This window comes from Emys orbicularis, chromosome 20, assembly GCF_028017835.1.
Source record: "Emys orbicularis isolate rEmyOrb1 chromosome 20, rEmyOrb1.hap1, whole genome shotgun sequence".
Taxonomy (NCBI): domain Eukaryota; kingdom Metazoa; phylum Chordata; order Testudines; family Emydidae; genus Emys; species Emys orbicularis.
In genome coordinates this window covers 818,751-838,419 of record NC_088702.1, presented here as the reverse complement: position 1 = coordinate 838,419, position 19,669 = coordinate 818,751, and the positions used below count along the sequence as shown (strand labels likewise).

General features: G+C 68.5%; 1 protein-coding gene across 1 annotated transcript; it reads left to right on the top strand.

Annotated features, from left to right (window-relative positions):
• The first annotated feature begins 15,598 nt into the window (after positions 1–15,598).
• ZBTB7B (zinc finger and BTB domain containing 7B) lies at positions 15,599–18,071 on the top strand. The gene is made up of 2 exons (XM_065420540.1): positions 15,599–16,605; positions 17,636–18,071. The coding sequence occupies exons 1-2, from the start codon at positions 15,599–15,601 to the stop codon at positions 18,069–18,071; spliced, it is 1,443 nt and encodes a 480-aa protein (XP_065276612.1).
• The last annotated feature ends 1,598 nt before the right edge of the window (positions 18,072–19,669 follow it).

The window sequence follows — 19,669 nt, the reverse complement described above, 5'->3', positions numbered from 1 at the left end:
GGCTGGCACGGGGAGAAGGGGGGGTTGGGGGTCCGGGCTGAGGCTGGCACGGGGAGAAGGGGGGGTTGGGGGTCCGGGCTGAGGCTGAAACGGGGAGAAGGGGGATTTGGGGGTCTGGGCTGAGGCTGGCACGGGAAGAAGGGGGGGTTGGGGGTCCGGGCTGAGGCTGGCACGGGGAGAAGGGGGGGTTGGGGGTCCGGGCTGAGGCTGGCATGGGGAGAAGGGGGATTTGGGGGTCTGGGCTGAGGCTGGCACGGGAAGAAGGGGGGGTTGGGGGTCTGGGCTGAGGCTGGCACGGGAAGAAGGGGGGGTTGGGGGTCCGGGCTGAGGCTGGCACGGGGAGAAGGGGGGGTTGGGGGTCCGGGCTGAGGCTGGCACGGGAAGAAGGGGGGGTTGGGGGTCCGGGCTGAGGCTGGCACGGGGAGAAGGGGGGGTTGGGGGTCCGGGCTGAGGCTGGCACGGGGAGAAGGGGGATTTGGGGGTCTGCGCTGAGGCTGGCACGGGAAGAAGGGGGGGTTGGGGGTCTGGGCTGAGGCTGGCACGGGAAGAAGGGGGGGTTGGGGGTCCGGGCTGAGGCTGGCACGGGGAGAAGGGGGGGTTGGGGGTCCGGGCTGAGGCTGGCACGGGGAGAAGGGGGATTTGGGGGTCTGGGCTGAGGCTGGCACGGGAAGAAGGGGGGGTTGGGGGTCTGGGCTGAGGCTGGCACGGGAAGAAGGGGGGGTTGGGGGTCCGGGCTGAGGCTGGCACGGGGAGAAGGGGGGGGTTGGGGGTCCGGGCTGAGGCTGGCACGGGGAGAAGGGGGATTTGGGGGTCTGGGCTGAGGCTGGCACGGGAAGAAGGGGGGGTTGGGGGTCTGGGCTGAGGCTGGCACGGGAAGAAGGGGGGGTTGGGGGTCCGGGCTGAGGCTGGCACGGGGAGAAGGGGGATTTGGGGGTCCGGGCTGAGGCTGGCACGGGGAGAAGGGGGATTTGGGGGTCTGGGCTGAGGCTGGCACGGGAAGAAGGGGGGGTTGGGGGTCCGGGCTGAGGCTGGCACGGGGAGAAGGGGGATTTGGGGGTCTGGGCTGAGACTGGCATGGGGTGAAGGGGGGTTCCGGCCTGAGGCTGGCATGGTGGGGGTAGGGGGACGGCAGCTCTCCCAGCAGCATCGCCTCCAAGGAGGCCCTTGGCCAGGCTCTGAGCTTGCAGCGGGGGCGCATGGTAGTTGGTTTGCTGGAGGCTTTGGCCGGGCTGGTGGGTGCCCCTGGCTCCCGGTGCCCCCCGCGAAGACCCGTCCCTGCCAGGGACAGGGAGCAGTTTGTGGTTTGCTCTGGTGACTGAAAGCAGGAGGTTGCAACACCCCTGGGGGGCGGGGGTGGGACGACCCGGTGACTCACTTGCCACCAGCAGGATCCTTCTGACTCAGGGCTGCGTGCGACTCCTGTGCCCGTGCCCCTCCCTGCCCGCCTCGCCCACCTTATCTCCTGCCCTTAGCACCTGGCGCACCTGGGCTGGGGGGGCTGGCTCCGCTGCAGCCGTTCCCCTCCTTTATGGGGGCAAAGGGCAGGCGGGGAGGGCTGGCAGGCAGGTGCCTCGCGCCCTTCCTCTCGGAGCTGTGCCCACCGGGGGCAGCCTCTGCTGGCCCAGACTGGCTGCTCTGCTCCGCTCCTGGCTGGCAGCTGGGGCCTGGCGCTCCCTGCAGTAGGGGCCTGGCCCCGCGGCTGCTCTGATGGAGCCTGCGGGGCCCCGGGTGGGGCCAGGGGTAGGGGGCTGCACTCTGCCCCAAGGTTGAGGGCTTGGTGCCAGGCTGGGCAAGGCTCCTGCCCTCTTGCCTGTGGGTGGCACCGGTGATGCTCTGGCTCCCACTGATCGGTTCTGCTCGGTGAGATGGCTGCAGCCGAAAGCCGGAACCCTGTGGTCTGGTGTGTGTGTGGGGGGTTCAGTCCTGGCACCCCCCAAATGCCTTAAGGGGGCCTGACACTCATTGACTCCAGCAGGGGCACAGCACCTCTGGGACCCTTCACAGAAGGAGACCCCAAATATTTCCTGGCTGCGTCCCACCGGGCTCGGCTTCAGCACCTGCCTGCTGGGGTGTGCCGGGGGGTCATGCGGTGGGGGGTTTGGTGCAGCATGGGAGGGGTCGGTGTGGCATGGGGGGCAGTGGGAGGGGTCGGTGCGGCATGGGGGGCACTGCCCTGGCCCCGGCTGCCTGCTCTGTTGCCGGGCAGAGCAGCTGTGCGATTGTTCTCTGGATTTGTGCTCAGCATGTTCCTGGCACTGCGTTTGTGAAGCGCTGGTGGGTAACGACTCACCGCCATGGAGGGGGTCTTGGTTGCGTCTCCGCCCCCTCCCTGGGGGGCTGGGTGCCATTGGGTGCCCTACGTTGCTGCTCCCTTCCCCCTTTTCTGGCTGCCAGGGGCCCCCACTGCTGCTGGGCAGGGGACCGAGCGTTCCTGGGGACTGGTGTGGTGTGAGCATGGACTCGGCGGGCAGGGTGGGAGACTCTGGGGGGCTGTGGGGTTGGGAAACCGGCACTGGCCCATGGCCCCGCTCACCACCCGTCCCCTCTGGCGTGGCCTGTCTCTCTGAGAGCCCCCGGTGCTGGAGCCGCTCGCTGACCGGGCTGGGGACTGCGGGTGCTGGGGCAGGAGGTCCCTGCTGCTGCTGCTCTCCTGGGTTCCCAGCACCAGTTGCATCGAGTGCCCAACCCTGCTCCTGCGACCTGCCATGGCCCCTAGGGGCACTGTGGCTGCCCCTGGGCCTGGCAGGGCAGTGGGCTGCAGGGCGAGGCCCAGCGAGCGCTGTGGGTGGGCTGCAGGCCGTGGCAGGTGTGTTGCGAGAAGCCGCAGCTCTGCCAGGGTCGCCAACCCTGCAGGATTGTCCTGGAGTCTCTGGGAACTAAAGATTGTGTCATGTGATGAAACCTCCAGGAATCTGTCCAAGCAAAGCTGGCACCGTAGGCTCTGCCCAGGGGCTTGGAGCACCCAGCGCACTGGCAGGGGCAGTGCCAACAGTGGGTGGGTACAGATCAGTGGGAGGGGGCTGGCCCCCACCGGCTCGGGGCGACACCCCTGGTGCGTAGGAGGAGGGAGGGGTGAAGCTGAGTAAAGGGGGGTCTGGCTCTGATGACTGGCTCCGACTCTGGCCCAGCTGCTCAGGGCAGGAACCGCGTGTGAGATACGACATGCGCACGGCACCTGCCCCATGCCCTGCCTGGGATCTCGTCCACTTGCTGGCTGCGCGGCTTGCCCAGCGCCGCCAGGAGCCTCTCTCGCTCCCCGCCCTACACGGCGGTGCTCTGCCCAGGTGCTGGCGGGAGCTCGCTGAGCACCCGGGGGTGCTGGTCATCCTGAATGCAGCCTCAAGGGGGGCATGCTGGAGCCCCCCATGGCCTAAACGCTCTCCAGCACCTTCCTGCCGTGCACACGGGAGCTGGTGGCCTGCAGGCAGACACAGGTTGTCTGCTCCCCCCTGCCCCCCGGGGCACTGGGGGCAGCCAAGCTGCCAGCCCATCTTTCTCCGGCATGCGGGGCCAGGCGTGTCGGGCCAGGTCTCTCTGGGGTGGCTCCTGGGGCCGGCTGGCCGGGCATGTCACGGCACGCAGCGCAGCGCAGCGCCTGGCTCTGGTGGTGATGCAGCCCTGCTCCCCGGGACGAGCCCAGGGTGGGAGCCGACAGAGCACAGCCAACAGCTGATGAGGCTCCCTGGGGGGCGGGCAGCGCACCCCACCCCCAGGGCTCCCAGGGGGCTGCGCTGGGCAGGGTGCCGGGGGTGCAGCTAAGCCAGCAAGCGGAGCCTTATCCCACAGGCAGCAGGGCCCCCACTAGGATGGCTGGGGCAGGGGACCTGGGGGGAACCCCACCCCCATGTCTGGGCTGGGGGCAGCCCTGAGCCCCCTTCCCCCATGCGATTGGCCTCTGCATCCCCTGTTCCCCTCCCCATAGGGGCTGGCGTGTGGGGAGGGGGTTCCCCCGGCTGTGCCTCACCCCGGGCGCTCTGACGCGTCGGCCTGGCGTGCTGGGAATTTCCTCTCTTTCGGGACGGGGGGGCCCCCGGCGCCGCGGCCAGCTACCAAAGGGTTAATGCTGTGTGTGTTCTGGGGAGCGGGGCTGGGAGGTGCGTGACCCGGGGTGTGGGCGTCGACTCCTTTTGAGGTGGGATGGGAGGTGAAGTGTAAGCGGGGAGCGGGGCCAGGTTCACACGGAGCCTAGCCGCCCTGCCGAGAGCCAGCCGCGCGGGCACGCAGCCGAAGGTGAGGGGCCGTGGGCCCGGGGCACGCGCTGGCACCTTTGGCGGGGAGTGGGCCTGTGTCACGGACTCGCAGATGGTGCCCACTCTTGGCCCTGTCACAGCCTGGCAGCCCTGGCAGGGGCGAGCGGAGCTGGGCGTCTGGCTGTGCCCACTCTGCAGGCACCAGGCGGTGCTGGGATTGTCTGGGGGGCGCTCTCCCCTGGGAACTCTGTGCCCCGGTGGCTGTGGGGCAGGGAGGCTCTGGGGGGCTGCATGTTCTGGGAAGAGGATGCAGACATCTTGGCCCCTTGCTGGCATGGCAGGTGCCCCTTGCCGGGGGGGACTGTGCCCTGGCTTCCTCCCGGCGGGTCTGAACCTCGCGATCCCGAACAGCCTCGGTCTGCGCCCACCTGACCGGAGGGAAGGGCCAGGGGGAGTCAAGGCCCCAAGAGAGGCAGGACTGGCTTGGGGTCCCAGCGAGAGGCCGTGGCGGGGCTGCGAACGGGAGCCAGGTGCCCCCAGGTCTCAGCCTGGTGGCCTAGTGTCAGGCTGTCCCTGCCCCCTCCGGCTGTCGTGCATGCTTTGCGGGGTGCTGGGTTCAGGTGGGCGACGATCTCCACCGGGGGCTGGGTGTGCTAGTGGCAATTGCCCCCGGCCGCCCAGCTGTCCCGGGGCTGCCAGCCCTAAGGGGTCCCCAAGGGCCGGAGTGGGACCGAGCCAGTGAGCTGGACCCATCTGCACAAGGTGGGGAGACCCTTAGTGCTTGGGACCCAGCTAAACTAGGCCTGCCCTGTGGGGGGAGAGGCCTGGGGGAGATGGGGTTGGGACAGCCCGGCCTGGGTGGGGGGAACGCAGGCCCAGGGGGTTGGGGATGCAGGCCCTGGGGGAGCTGGGGAGGGGGGCAGGCCGGCTCTGGATGTGTGTGTGGTTTGGGGGCTCTGGGGGAGCTGGAGACAGGTTGGCCCTGTGGGGGGATGTGTGCAGGCCCTGGGGGAGTCGGGGTTGGGCTGGGACGGGGGGGAGTTTGCAGGCCCTAGGGGAGCCGGGAGCAGGGCCACCTAGTCTCTCAGTTGGGCACCGTGGAGCAGAGCTGAGACCCCGGGTATTATGGTGGGGTTGGTGCTGGATCTGAGGGGGGTGGATGCCCCCCACTTGTGGAGCTGCCCCACATCTAGGGGCCTTCTCCTGACGCCCCGGCTCTGCCCGGGTGACGGGTGGCTGGAGGCACCGGGAGGGTGAGCGTCAGCCTGGTCTGCTCGCTGGCCCTGGCGCCCTTGGGTGCCTCTCGCCCCAGGCACTGCCTGAGCCCTGCATTTGGGGGTGGGCTGGGGTTTAAGATGCACTGGGGGCCTGGCTCCAGGGGGCCTTGCCACCCGGCCTCCCCTGCAGCCTGCTACACAGCAGGCATGGCCGTGGGGGGGACGGGGCTCCCCCTTCCTTGGTGCTGGGCCTGGGATGGGATTGCTCTGGCATCTGGCCCGGCCTGTGAGCAGTGGGGGTGGGGGTTGCCCTGGCTCCTTGGGGCAATGGCTGGGTGTCTGCAGGGAGCGTGCGTCCCACGCACCGCCCCGACCCACTAGAGGAGCAGGGAAAGGCGTGAGTTCTCCCCAGTAACACCGCTGCCCATGAGGGCTGGGGCTGGCCCCGTCGCTGTGTGTGTGTGTGGGGGGGTCCGTGGTCCCGTCGCTGTGCCCTGTGGGGTCCGTGGTCCCGTCGCTGTGCCCTGTGAGGGGGCAGGGTCCCGTCGCTGTGCCCTGTGGGGGGGGTCCGTGGTCCCGTCGCTGTGCCCTGTGTGTGTGTGTGGGGGGGTCCGTGGTCCCGTCGCTGTGCACTGTGTGTGTGTGTGTGGGGGGGTCCGTGGTCCCGTTGCTGTGCCCTGTGGGGTCCGTGGTCCCGTTGCTGTGCCCTGTGTGTGTGTGTGTTTGGGGGGGGGTTCGTGGTCCCATCGCTGTGCCCTGTGTGTGTGTGTGTGTGGGGGGGGTGTTCGTGGTCCCGTCGCTGTGCCCTGTGTGTGTGTGTGTGTGGGGGGGGTGTCCGTGGTCCCGTCGCTGTGCCCTGTGTGTGTGTGTGTGGGGGGGGGGTGTCCGTGGTCCCGTCGCTGTGCCCTGTGGGGTCCGTGGTCCCGTCGCTGTGCCCTGTGTGTGTGGGGGGGTCCGTGGTCCCGTCGCTGTGCCCTGTGGGGTCCGTGGTCCCGTCGCTGTGCCCTGTGTGTGTGTGTGTGTGTGGGGGGTGTCCGTGGTCCCGTCGCTGTGCCCTGTGTGTGTGTGTGTGTGGGGGGGGGTCCGTGGTCCCGTCGCTGTACCCTGTGTGTGTGTGAGGGGGGGGGGTCCGTGGTCCCGTCGCTGTGCCCTGTGTGTGTGTGTGTGGGGGGGGGTCCGTGGTCCCGTCGCTGTGCCCTGTGTGTGTGTGTGTGTGTGGGGGGGTCCATGGTCCCGTCGCTGTGCCCTGTGTGTGTGTGTGGGGGGGTGTCCGTGGTCCCGTCGCTGTGCCCTGTGGGGTCCGTGGTCCCGTCGCCGTGCCCTGTGTGTGTGTGTGTGGGGGGGGGGGGTCCGTGGTCCCGTCGCTGTGCCCTGTGTGTGTGTGTGGGGGGGGGTCCGTGGTCCCGTCACTGTGCCCTGTGGGGGGGGGTCCGTGGTCCCGTCGCTGTGCCCTGTGTGTGTGTGTGGGGGGGGTCCGTGGTCCCGTCGCTGTGCCCTGTGTGTGTTGGGGGGGGGGATCCGTGGTCCCGTCGCTGTGCCCTGTGGGGTCCGTGGTCCCGTCGCCGTGCCCTGTGTGTGTGTGTGGGGGGGGTCCGTGGTCCCGTCGCTGTGCCCTGTGTGTGTGTGTGTGGGGGGGTCCGTGGTCCCGTCGCTGTGCCCTGTGGGGTCCGTGGTCCCGTCGCTGTGCCCTGTGTGTGTGTGTGTGTGGGGGGGTCCGTGGTCCCGTCGCTGTGCCCTGTGGGGTCCGTGGTCCCGTCGCCGTGCCGTGTGTGTGTGTGTGGGGGGGTCCGTGGTCCCGTCGCCGTGCCGTGTGTGTGTGTGTGGGGGGGGTCCGTGGTCCCGTCGCTGAGTCCAGCTGCCGCCTGGCAGGGTGATGCTGTGATGGATGCAGTTGAGCTTGGAGGTTGACGCACAATTGGCTCCTGCCGGCAGCTTGACAGAGCGCTGCACAGAATGGGGGAGGGGGGGTCACACAACTCCCCTCCCCCCCACCATGGGGCTGCTCGCCCCCACCCCCTGCCATGGGGCGGGTGGGTTTTGTTTTCCTCCTTGTTTAAAACCATTTCCTTTCTTGTGTGTTGATTGTTTTTCATAGAGCGGCACCCGCTCAGCCCCCATCCCCCTGCCTGCGTGCACAACAGGGCCCCACTGCTGCCAGACACGGGCCTGGCAGCACCCCGGTCATGGGCAGGCTCGGGGGGCGGGGGGCTCTCTAATCTCAGCAGCGAGAAGCTGGCTCTTTCCCCCTTCTCTTGGCTGGAGCTCACCTGGGGGGGCTCTGTGTTAACTGGCTTTCCCCCTTAGATGCTCCCCTTCCCCCGGTGGGGCAGCCCCATGGGGCCGTGCTCAGGGGCCAGGTAGGGGTAGCAGAGCCCAGCAGTTGGGGCGATTGCCTGCTCTGTGCCTGGCTGTTCGTGGGTTCGGTTCCTGCTGTGTATTCGGACTTGCTCTGGGCCGTGAGGAGGGCAGCAGGGGGTGTGAGCCGCTCCAACTGGGCTCAAGGAAATGCTGCGGAGTGGCCTATTTTGTGGCTCTTCGAAGGCATCTCTGAGCCTTGGCGGGGGGGAGGCTGTTGGGGGTCCAGGGTGGGGCCACAAATCAACACCGCAGCTTCCTAGCCCACAGCAGGGTGTGCGAGAGACCCCCCCCTTCCCCCCACCCCAAATATGCTGGGATGGACCCTGCACTAAAGAGGAAATTGTCCTGCTAAGGAGAGAGTGGTGTCTCGGGGCTAGAGCAGGGGGGCTGGGAGCCAGGATTCCTGGGTTCTCTGCCCGGCTCTGGGAGGGGAGTGGGCTCTGGTGGGTTAGAGCAGTAGGGGCTGGGAGCCAGGACTCCTGGGTTCTCTCCCCACTCTGGGAGGGCAGTGGGGGCTGGTGGGTTAGGGCAGGGGGGGTTGGGATCCAGGACTCCTGGGTTCTCCCCCGGCTCTGGGAGGGCAGTGGGCTCTGGTGGTTTAGAGCAGCAGGGGCTGGGAGCCAGGAGTGGTGGGTTCTCTCCCTGGCTCTGGGGATGGGTGGGAGGGAAATACGTCCCAGTGGTTAGAGCTGCTCTCACCTCCCCTGTGACTCACATTTCCCAGTGCAGCTGTGAAGTCCCTCGACAGCGTCCCTCTCCTGGGGGCCTGGCTCTGGTGTAACTCAAACAGTTACGACTGCTGAGGCTGGGGGGCTGGGCCCCAGACGGGGTGCTCTCCAGTCCCTGCATGTTCCACTAGCAGCAGGGCATTTGGTTTCCCCCCGCCCAGGGGGTTCAATCACCATTGCCATGGGGCCCAGGGCAGCAGCCCAAACCCAGGCCTGCCCCCAGGGAGGAGGGAGTGGGGCTGGAAGGAAGGGCTCTGCGGGAAGCTGGTGCTGGGGTGGACGATAGTGAGGGGCAGCGCGTTCCTGGTGGGAGAGGCTCAGCGTTGTTCTCTGGATTGCCCCAGTGGCTGGAGCAGGGCCCCACCCAGCTGGGGGCTGGCCAGGGCTAGCCAGTACCTCAGGGGTTTGCCCCCCATGTGTCCCCGCGGGGGCAGCTGGCTGCTGGATGGGGTGGCTGCTGTTGCATCGGATGCGGGCTCTGAGGTGTGAATGTGCGGATGGCTGCTGCTGGTTCTGTGACGTGCCCAGCGATCCCTCGCCTGGTGCTGAGAGGCAGCTGCCTCTGGGGTGGGGTAGCTGTTTAGTAACGCACAGCAATGCTGCCTAGTTCTGGGCTGAATGAAGCGTCTCCAGCTGGAAGTGCAGCGGCTTGAGGCTGCCCCGCAGGGAGGGTGTCCCAGGCCCCTGGGTCCCGCCACAAAGGGCTGTGAGAGCAAGGAGGAGCCGAGCGGTTGGGCTGTGCCCTTGCCAGGTGGCACCCAGGCCCGCGCGATGCCAGGGGCAGGGCTCTGACCTGGGCTGCGGCTCGTTCCCTGGGAACCGGCTGGTTGCCAGGCGAAGCAGGGCAGGTAACTAATAAAGTTGCGCAAGGGCTGCTCCTGCGTTGCTGACACACGGGGCGGGGCGGGGCTGGCCTGTGCGCTGGGCCCAGCCTGCCGGGTGCACGGTGTCAGGCTGACCCGCTGGGGATCGCATTGTTCCCCAGCAGGGGCTGTGGCCCGGTTACCGGGGAGACGGCTGGGGCCTGTTGGGACCTGGGGAGCCGGGCCGCCCCCGCTTGGTGGGACGGCTGGGCCCTGGCGAGGCGCTGCTGCCCGCAGAGAGGAGCCGTGGGCGTGGGGAGCGGTGCTGCCTCGCCGCAGTGATTGGGAACAGGCCCCCTTACCGGCACTGGCTCTGCCTTCCGGTGCCAGAGCTGTGCTGGAAAGAGTGAAATCACCCTGGGCCCAGGCCTGGCCACGGGAGCTGACGCAGCTTCCAGACGCCCTGCCCTGCCCCGCTGCCGCTGTGCTGGGAGCAGGGGGACCCCCCGCCCCTGCTCCGTGGCTCGCCGGGGGGAGCGAGGGTGCTGCCTTGGCTTGCTTCGGGGCATCGTCGGCTCCTGCAGGCCCTGCGCGGTGCTGGGCGCTGCAGGCCTGAGTCATGGGTGGGCCCTGTCCCAAAGCGCCCAGCCCGGGCTGTGGATGATTCACGGCAGGGGAAGGGCCTGGGTGCTGTGGATGGGTCTGAGCTGGGGGCTGGGGGAGGGGGCACTGGGTATTGCAACACAAGTGGCTGGGAAAGCAGGGGGGTGGGACGTAGGCCCCCTGCTCCTCCCCATCTCTGGGATCCTAAGGAGCATCGCTGGGCTGAGCTGGTTTGCAGGATCCCTGCCCGTGCATGACCCGCCGTGCCCCCTTGCAAGCCAGGCTGCGCTCTGCCGCAAGGCGAGGGGGGGGGCGGGGTGCTGGAGTCCCACCTGCTCACAGCTCGGCCCAGCGGGGCTGGGGAGGTGCTGAGGCTCCTGGCCCAGAAGAATGGGGGTGGAGGAGTTGCTTGCTGTTTTCTCTCAGCCTCGCAGCTGCAGGGGGTGGCTCCCTGGGCTGAGCCCTGGTCCCATCCCGTCCCCCCCCCGGTCGAGCCCCCTGTGGGAGGGGTTGGGGAACCGTCTCCGAAGGGGCTGGCCGGGGGGTAGTGGGGTCAGAGCCCTGGGGCCTGGGTGCTCCACGGGGCGGGGGCTGCGCCGTGTGGCCGCTCTCCATTTCCGGGCTGCGCTCTGCACCCACACACCTGCACCCCGCGTCGCTTATCGCTCTCATCTGCCTCGATGGTAACTCCGGCTCTGCATGCAGTGCTGCTCCCGCGGGGAGGATGCATGGGGGGGGGGGGGCCGTAACAGGCAGTGGGTGTGACGGAAAGTCCCCCCCCCCTTCCCGCCTGCTAGCCGCTGGGACGGGCCTGCCCCTTGGCAGTGCCATCCGGCCTGTGTGCCGACCGCTGACCATCTGCCAGGCCGGGGGTAATGAGGCAGCTGACCCCCACTGCCCACTCAGCTGGGCCACGGCCCCCTGTTGCTGTCAGGTGCAGTGACCCCAGGGTAGGCCCCACACTGAGCTGTGGCATGGGGCACGCGGCTCCTCACCCCCTCCCCTCTGGGCCCAAGAGGTTGCAGGTTAATGGCTGGGGCAGGGGTTCTCACCGGTGATGTAGGGCCCCCCAACCGGCTGAGCTGGGGCATGCGGGGCAGTGGGAGCGCCCCTGAGGGCCGGTGCCCCCTGAGGAATTGCCCAAAGGGCTCTAGCGGGTCCCCCTGCCCCCCAGGGCTGGAGGAAGGGAGCACCGAGGTGCTGGCTGTGGGGCCTGGCAGGCCTGGCTGGGCGCAACAGCAGGGTGGGAAGCGCTGTTGGCGCGGGGGCCTCTCTCTCACACCCGCAGGGAGAACCACACCCGGGGGGGGGCAGGAGCTGTGAAACTGCGAGAGACACGGGGGGGCAGGGGTGGATCTGACTCCGGCAGGGGAATCGAGAGCGAAACGCTGGGGTTCTCAGTTAGCTCTCGCTGCACCAAGCCATCGGCCCTGTGGGGAGCGGGTCCGGGTTGGGGGCTCCAGGGGGCCATTGGTGTAAGGGGCCCAGAATGGGGAGCCCCAGGGGGCCAACCCACGTGGGTGCAAGGGGCCCCTATCCCCCTGCATGCGGCCTGGGCTGCTGTGGAATTTCCCAGCGGGGACCTGGGCCATTTGGGTGTTTTGGAGGGGGGGGAATGTGTGTCCCCCCCCCCCCCATTAGCTGCCAGGCAGTCTGGTACGGCATTGGAAACAGGAAGAGCTGTGCGAGCGTGAAGGGCCCAGCCGGGCGCCCCTCTCCCGTGCGTGGGTTTGGGCGGCTCCGGCTGGCCCCAGCTCCCTGGTGCTGCGGGACACTGGGAGCAAAACAATATGGGGGGGGTTTCCTGTGCTCCCTCCCCGCTCTGCCCAGAGCCCTCTGCTATCCCAGGCCTCCCCTCCCCCCCCCCCCCCGCCGGTGCCCCCCACTGCCAGCCCGGAGCCACCTCCTCTCCTGGGCATGCCCCCCCCCCAGTTCTGCCAGTGCCCCTCCCTCCTGCCAGTCTTTCTGCTTCCCCCCTCTGCCCTTGGGGATGCTCTGGTATCCCCAACTCAGCGCCGGCTGGGTCCCTGTCCATGCCCCCCTCTGTGCCAGTGCAGTGTGTCATGGCAGCCTGTTGTCCTGGGTGCTGGGGACACCGAGTCCTGCCTTGAGAGCCCCCCGGCCCTGGGACAGCCTGTGCCTCTGGCTGTGGGTGAGAGGCTCCCTGAGGATCTCCTAGCAATGTGGGGGGGTCCCCCAACTCCTCCAGTGCCCCCCACTCACTCGGGGCTGATCTGCTGTGTGTGAAATCTCCTGCCCGCTAATTCCCCCCAGCTAATCTCCCCTGCTAATCTGATTGGGGTTTTGTCACGGCTTGTCTGCGCCGAGGGGTGTGATGGGTTAATCCGTGCTAATCTGCTCCCTCTAATCCAGCCCCGCTTGCGCCCTCTGAGAAACGCCAGCCAGAGAGGCTGCTGGGAGAAGGCACGGCCAAGTGCTCAGTGCCCAGTGCTGGGAGCCAGGACTCCTGGGTTCTGTCCCCAGCTCTGGGAGGGGAGTGGGGTTTGGTGAGTTAGAGTGAGGGGGGCCCTGGCTTGCTGTGTGACCACGGACCAGTCCCTGTCCCCCTCCTCCCTCCCCAGATGCTGAACGGGGGTGAGCACCAGCTAGCAGGAGCCCTTACCTGGGGGCTCCTTGCTGTGGCCGGGGGGAGGGGGGGGGAGGACGGGACACTTAAGCCAAAGCGGAGCATCCCCAGAAATGGGAGAGGCGAAGTGCCCCGTGGCAGGCGGGCTGGGTGCTGCGGGGCAGCAGGGTCTGTGTAGCTGGCACGTCCCTTCTGTGGGCATCTGGGCAGGGGCTTGGACCAAACCCTGGAGATGGGGTTTCAGCCCTGCCATGCCCCGCTGGCCTCCTGACGCTGCCTGCGCCAGGTGGGTGGCAGAGGCCGGGGGCCGGCTTGACTTGGCTTCCGCTTGCCGGGGAGGCTGCTGCCTGCCCTGCCGGTGGATCCTGCTTGGCAGAGAGGGGAGGGGCAGCTTCGCTCAGCGCTGTTCCCACCTCCCTGCACCGGCAGGCAGCCCCAGCTGGCTGGTACCCAAGCACAGGGAGCGGCCGTGGGGGGCTGGGCCTGCTTGCCATGGGGCCGCCGTCCACACCTCCCCCAGCTGGGCAAGAGGGGGCATGTCCCCCGCCTTCCCGCACAGCTGGGGACAGGGAGGGGCCCCTCACTCACCCTCATTCCTTGCTACGCTCTGCCCCCAGCCCAGCCGCCCGCGGCCATGGCTCCTGCCCCACCCCAGCGCCGGGTGCTGATCCCGCTCCGCTTGGCCCCTCTCACCAGCTCGGAGTGGGGAGCGCTGGGGCAGGCTCCCCCGGCAGCAGCAGTCTCTGGTGGTGAGAGGCGGATGGTGGGTGCCAGGACTCCTGGGTTCTATCCCTGGCTCTGGCTGACCTTGGCTAAGTCCCAGCTGCCCCTGCACCATTTGGCTCCCTGGCGGGTCTGGGGCTCTCGGAGCTCGTGTCGGCGCTGGGCCCTGGAGCTCTTAGGGGCCACAACGTGGCTGGGGAAGGGGGTGCTGTGGGGTGAGGCTGGGCCTTGTGGGGGGGCTGGGGGGCTGGCAGTGCCCCTGGACAAAGCCCAGCCCTGTGTCCCAGCCAGGGAGGGGGTGCTGGGCCCAGGGAGCGGTCCCCATGGTACGTCTTGGGCCCATGTGGGAGGGGGGTTGTTCTCCATGGCCCTGCTGCCCTCAGCTTTGGGGGGGGAGGGGCCCGGTTGGTGCTGCTTATCTCAGGCTCCGTGGCTCCCTTCACACCTGTGCCCCCTGGAGCCCCCCCCCCCAGCATGCCTGGGGCACCAAGCTGGGGTACGGTGCCCCGGCTCTGCCCCTCGCCTGGCCCCAGGGAAGTGCTGGGGTGGCCGGAGCTGCCTGCGCTATCCTGCCCCCTCCCCTGCCCGGGCAAGAGGTCTGGGAATGACCTAGTCCTGTGTCCGGGGCCACTCCCTGTCCGGCTGGGGGAGGGGTGCTCCACCCAGAGCCTGTCCCAGGAGCCAGGCCCCCCAGCTGTGCAGCCCCCAGGCGTGGCGTGGTGGGGGAGGCTGGCCCTGGGGGACTGCATGGGGGGGAAGAGGAGGAAATCTCCCCCTGCCCAGACTCTGGCGGGCCAGGGCTGGGCCCAGCCTGTCCCCCCCTGGCCGGGCCGCCGTCAGTTTTGCAGTATAAATCCTGCCGGCCCTAGCTGGGGAAGGCCCTGCCCTTCCCCGCCGCACCCATGCTGGGCTGTGTGTGCTGGTGCCCCCCACCGCAGGGGCAGGACCCCGGGTTCGCGCGGATCCTCCTCTGCCAAGGGCAGGAAAGGCGGCCCGGTCCCTGGTCTGGTTCCCAGCCTGGCTGGGCTCCGTGGGGCTCCTGGCCTTGGCCGGGCCTCGTTCCCCAGCACGGGGGGCACAGGAAGAGCAGCGGTGACAGCCTGGGGAACCCTCGCTCGGCGCCAGCGCAGCCCGGGTAGCAGCTGGACACGCTCCCCTGCCCACCCCTGGTCCCCTCACTGTCTGGGGCAGAGAGAGGCCAGTCCGCTTGGCCTCTGCTGGGGCTGCCGGCACGGGTCCCATGTGTGCCCACGGGGATGGGGGCATCTGCCCCATTAGGGGCTAGGTGGCGAGGTTGGGGCCCTGGGCCCATGTCTCGTGCCCACGTGGGGAGCTGGTGCGTGCCAGGGGAGGTCTCGGGGTTGGGCGCTGGGGGGCTGTGAGTGGCGGCTCAGGAAGCTGCCTGCGCCGGTTGCCAATTCAAATGCGGCGTGCTGAGATTTCCCCCTTTGGTGTGGTCGTACCGAGGGGGGCGGCGAGCGGGTGCTGCGGCTGTGTCTGGGCTGCGGGGGAAGGCGAAGCCCCGGTTCCTGGCAGGGGGCCCTTGCCCAAGAGTGAATCGAAGCCCTGGGCGTAGGTGCGTCCCCTGCCCTGCTCCCTGGGACCATAGGCATCATGCCCCCCTCCCCAGCTCTGGCCTCCGTCTGCACAGACTTATCTCCCCCTCCCCGGCTCTGGTACCTGCTGGGGACAGGGAGCCCCTGGCAGCATCTGGCTTTAGTGCAGCTCAGTGGGTCCCCCAGAGAACCCTGGGGGGGGGGGGGTAGGGCTGCTGACACCCCTGAGATGGGGGGCAAGGAGCCGCTGAATTTCAGCACCTTCCCACCACCAGACGTTGCCCTCTGCTCGGGGGTCCTGCACATACTGCTCCCCCCACCCCCCCGGCCTGGCTGGCGTCAGTCAGCTCCTCGGGGCAGATTTTATCGGTGCCGTGGGAGCGTGGAGCCGGTGTTATCTCTTCTAGGAATCTGCTGTGCTGGGGGGCTGCACGCCCACTCCCCCTCTGCGCACCGGCATTGGCACCGCTCCGGGGCAGGGGGGGGGGTTTCCTCAATCGATGGCGGAGCTGGCGCACTTAACGCTTTCACCACAGAAGTTTCCTTTGAGTAGCTGCTCCCTCCCCCTTCCATCGCCACGCGGCCCCGTGGGCTGCTCCCCTCCCCCCAGGCCCTGTGGGGCTGAGGGCACTGGCTGCCCCCCGGAGCAGTGGAGGGGGTTATCCCTGGGGCTTGGGTGTTGAAGCTCTGGGGAGGGCCCCAGCCCCCTGCAGGGCCTGGCTAGTCCCAGTGTGGGAGCTGCCAAGACTGGCAGGAGCTGAGGCTGGCGCTGCAGGGAGCGTGGGGGGCGGAAGGCTCTGACCAGGCCGTGTCTCTGCCCACAGGTGAGGAGGATGGGGAGCCCCGAGGATGACCTGATCGGCATCCCCTTCCCGGAGCACAGCAGCGAGCTCTTGAGCAGCCTGAACGAGCAGCGGCAGCTCGGGGTGCTGTGCGACGTGACCATCCGGACGCAGGGGCTGGAGTACCGCACCCACCGGGCCGTGCTGGCCGGCTGCAGCCGCTACTTCAAGAAGCTGTTTGCGGGGCCGGGGCCGGGCACGGGGCAGGAGGTCTGCGAGCTGGACTTCGTGGGGCCCGAGGCGCTGGGCGCGCTGCTGGAGTTCGCCTACACGGCCACGCTCACCATCAGCAGCGCCAACATGGGCGAGGTGCTGCAGGCCGCCCAGCTGCTGGAGATCCCCTGTGTCATCGCCGCCTGCGTGGAGATCCTGCAGGGCAGCGGGCGGGAGGCGCCCGGGCCCGATGACGGGGACTGCGAGCGGGCGCGCCGCTATCTCGAGGCCTTCGCCACCCTGCCGGACGGGGCCGGGGCCCCCCTGCTCCCTGCCCGCCCGGCCCCCCGCCGCAGCAAGAAGACCCGCAAGTTCCTGCAGGCCCGATCCTCCCGGCTCAATCACCACGCCGAAGAGCCGGGCCCCGGCAGCCCCTTGCCCGAGCCTCGGGAGCCATCTCCCCTGCTGCCCCCGGCGCCCGAGGGTCTGGCCCAGCCCTACGAGGGCTACGAGGCGGCTGAGGAGGAGGAGCTGCCCCCACACCCCTACCCCTACCCGTATCCCTACCCCTACCAGCCAGCCCTGTCCCCCGAGGACGCTGGCTCCGATGAGGACCCCATTGACCCTGACCTCATGGCCTACCTGAGCTCCCTGCAGCAGGAGCCCCTGGCCCCCGGCCTGGACAGCCCCGACAAGCTGGTGCGCAAGCGTCGCTCCCAGATGCCCCAGGAGTGCCCCGTCTGCCACAAGATCATCCATGGCGCGGGCAAGCTGCCCCGGCACATGCGCACCCACACCGGCGAGAAGCCGTTCGCCTGTGAGGTGTGCGGCGTCCGCTTCACCCGGTGAGTGCCCCCTGCATCCCCCACTGAGTCCCCGTGTGCCCCCGCTTCACCTGGTGAGTCTCCCCCCGTGTGCCCCTGTGCCCCCCATGTGCCCCCGCTTCACCCGGTGAGTGCCCCCTGCATCCACGCTTCGTCCACTGAGTCGTGTCTGTCCCCCCCCACCCCCCCGCACTCCTGCTTCACCCGGTGAGTCCCCCTCCCGTGTGCCCCCGCTTCATCTGCTGAGTGCCTCATGCATGCCCCCTGCACCCCCTACTTCACCCAGTCAGTTCCCCTCCTGCCCCCTCCCCCCGCTTTGCCTGCTGATTTCCCCACGCGCACCCCTGCTTCTCGACTAAGGGCGGATATGCTAGAGGTCTATAAAATTATGACTGGTGAGGAGAAAGTAAACATGGAAGTGTTATTTACTCCTTTTCCTAACACACAAACTAGGGGTCACCAAATGAAATTACTAGGCAGCAGGTTTAAAACAAATAAAAGGAAGTAGTTCTTCACACAACGCACAGTCAACCTGTGGAACTCCTTGCCAGAGGATGTTGTGAAGGCCAAGACTATAACAGGGTTCCAAAAAGAACCAGATCAGTTCATGGAGGACAGGTCCATCAGAGCCCATTAGCCGGGATGGACAGAGATGGTGTCCCTAGCCTCTGTTTGCCAGAAGCTGGGCATGGGCGACAGGGGGTGGATCACTTGGTGATTCCCTGTTCTGTCCATTCCCTCTGAAGCACCTGGCATTGGCCACTGTCGGCAGACAGGACCCTGGGCTAGATGGACCTTTGGTCTGACCCCGTCTGGCCGTTCCTATGTTCCCATGCCAGGGGATGGATGATGGCGCCCAGCTGGGACAGTGGGTGTGGGCGGTGGGGGGGCATGGAGCAGCTCTCTGCCGGGGGCGTTGGGGCAGTTCTCGTGTGATCCTGGCCCTTGCTTAGGCTGAGCTTGGGCATCTCCTGGCCTCGCGCCCTCTGCCACTGACCGGCACCTCCCGCCCTCGCCCCCGCTCACGGTTCTCTTCCCCACCCCCCCACAGGAACGACAAGCTGAAGATCCACATGAGGAAGCACACGGGCGAGCGGCCCTACTCCTGCCAGCACTGCAGCGCCCGCTTCCTGCACAGCTACGACCTGAAGAACCACATGCACCTTCACACGGGCGCCCGGCCCTACGAGTGCTACCTCTGCCACAAGGCCTTCGCCAAGGACGACCACCTGCAGCGCCACCTCAAGGGCCAGAACTGCCTGGAGGTGCGGACGCGCCGGCGCCGCCGCGAAGAGCCGCCCCCGCCCCCCGCCGGCCCCCAGGGCCTCGACCTGTCCAACGGGCGCCTGGAGAGCCTGCGCCTCTCGCTGGCCCGCTTCTGGGACCCGGCCCGCGTCCCCCCGCCCAATGAGGACGAGGAAGAGGAGGAGGGGGAGGCAGAGGAGGGCCCGCAGCTGGACGGGGCCGTCCCCGTGGAGACCGCGTAGGGCCCTGCCCCAGGCGGGTGGCCAGAGGCACTATCCCCAGGACGGGCGCTGCCCTGGGGGGGGCTGCTGCGGGCACAGCCCCAGCAGCTCCCGCTCCGGGGTTGGGAGTGGGGTGAGCATGCGCTGGGCGGGGCGGAGGCCCAGCGCCCCCTGGAGATAGTGCATCACGGCACCCCCAGCTGGAGCACACAGACCCTGCCCCTGGCGGGAGCGGGCACAAGAAGCAATAAGGACTGTCTGGGGCTTTCGGGCATGTGGGTCTTGTGGGGGGGAGGCAGGCGGGGCTGCCTGAGGAGTATGTCCCAGCTCCCCTGGAGCAGGGGCTGTGGGCTGGGCCTCTTCCCCTTCTTGTGTCTCACGGCTCTTCCAAGAGCTGGCAGAGGACTGGGAAACAAGACTCCTGGGCTCTGGGAGGGGAGGGGGACTGGTGGGTTAGAATGGGGGGGGGCTGGGAGCCAGGACTCCTGGGTTCTCTCTCTGGCTCTAGGAGGGGAGTGGGGTCTAGTGGTTAGAGCGTGTGTGTATGTGGGGGGAGGGGTGGCTGGGAGCCAGGACTCCTGGGTTCTCTGTCCGGCTCTGGGAGGGGAGTGGGGGCTGGTGGTTAGAGCAGGGGGTGCTGGGAGCCAGGACTCCTGGGTTCTGTCCCCCAGGTCTGGGAGGGGAGTGGGGTCTAGTGGTTAGAGTGTGTGTGTGTGTGGAGGGTGGCTGGGAGCCGGGACTCCTGGTTCTATCCCTGGCTCTAGGAGGGGAGTGGGGGCTGGTGGGTTAGAATGGGGGCGCTGGGAGCCACGACTCCTGGGTTCTGTCCCCAGGTCTGGGGGGGGAGTAGGGTGGAGGCTGGGTGGGGTTAGAGATCGGGGGGGGGGGGGGGGCTGGGAGCCAGGACTCCTGGGTTCTCTCCCTGGCTCTGGGAGGGTGGTGGGTTAGAGCAGGGGGCCAGGACTCCTGGGTTCTGTTCCCAGGTTGGGGTTGGGGTGGGGCTGCAGCCTGACCCTGCTCCCTGGGCGGGAAGCCATTCCCCACACAAACTGTCTCTCACTTGACGACGCAAGTTTCTGTTCCTGTTTTTCCCGTCGCTGTTTGTTCTGAATTATGCAAAGGGGGAAACTCCCCCTGGCGGATTTGCACAATGAAATGCTGGGGGGGCCTCGCCCTGCCCCTCCCCATAGCCTGGGGGGCAGTGCCAGGTGCTGGCTGCTGTGCTGTGCTCACTGCCCAAGGGGGGGTGAGACGGGATCTCGCGGTTCTGCCAGCTCACAGCCCCTCCCTGCTGGCTGGTGCTCAGAGCTGGGGGGGGGGGGCAGCCTGTCCACACTGACCCAGCTGGCAGGGAGCCACCCGCCCTGCGGGTGGGACAGGCTGTACCTGGAGCCAGCTTGTACCAGGTGCCCCTTCCCTGTATGAATCAGGTGTGTTTAACCCTCCGTGTGCCAGGCCTGGCTGCGCCCCCAGCGCTGGGGTGTCGTGCCCTGACAGCTGGCCATGGGGCGCCACCTGGTGGCCTCCCTGGGGCATGTGGCCGGCCCTGCACCCCAGGGAGCTGGCTCTGCAGGGTGGGGACTTCACGCCCCCCCCCCCCCCCCTGTGGGTTTGGCTGG

Coding starts and splice junctions, on each gene's coding strand:
- ZBTB7B (XM_065420540.1), top strand. CDS start 15,599: ATGGGGAGCCCCGAGGATGACCTGATCGGCATCCCCTTCCCGGAGCAC. Junction 16,606..17,635: donor TGCGGCGTCCGCTTCACCCG/GTGAGTGCCCCC, acceptor ACCCCCCCACAG/GAACGACAAGCTGAAGATCC.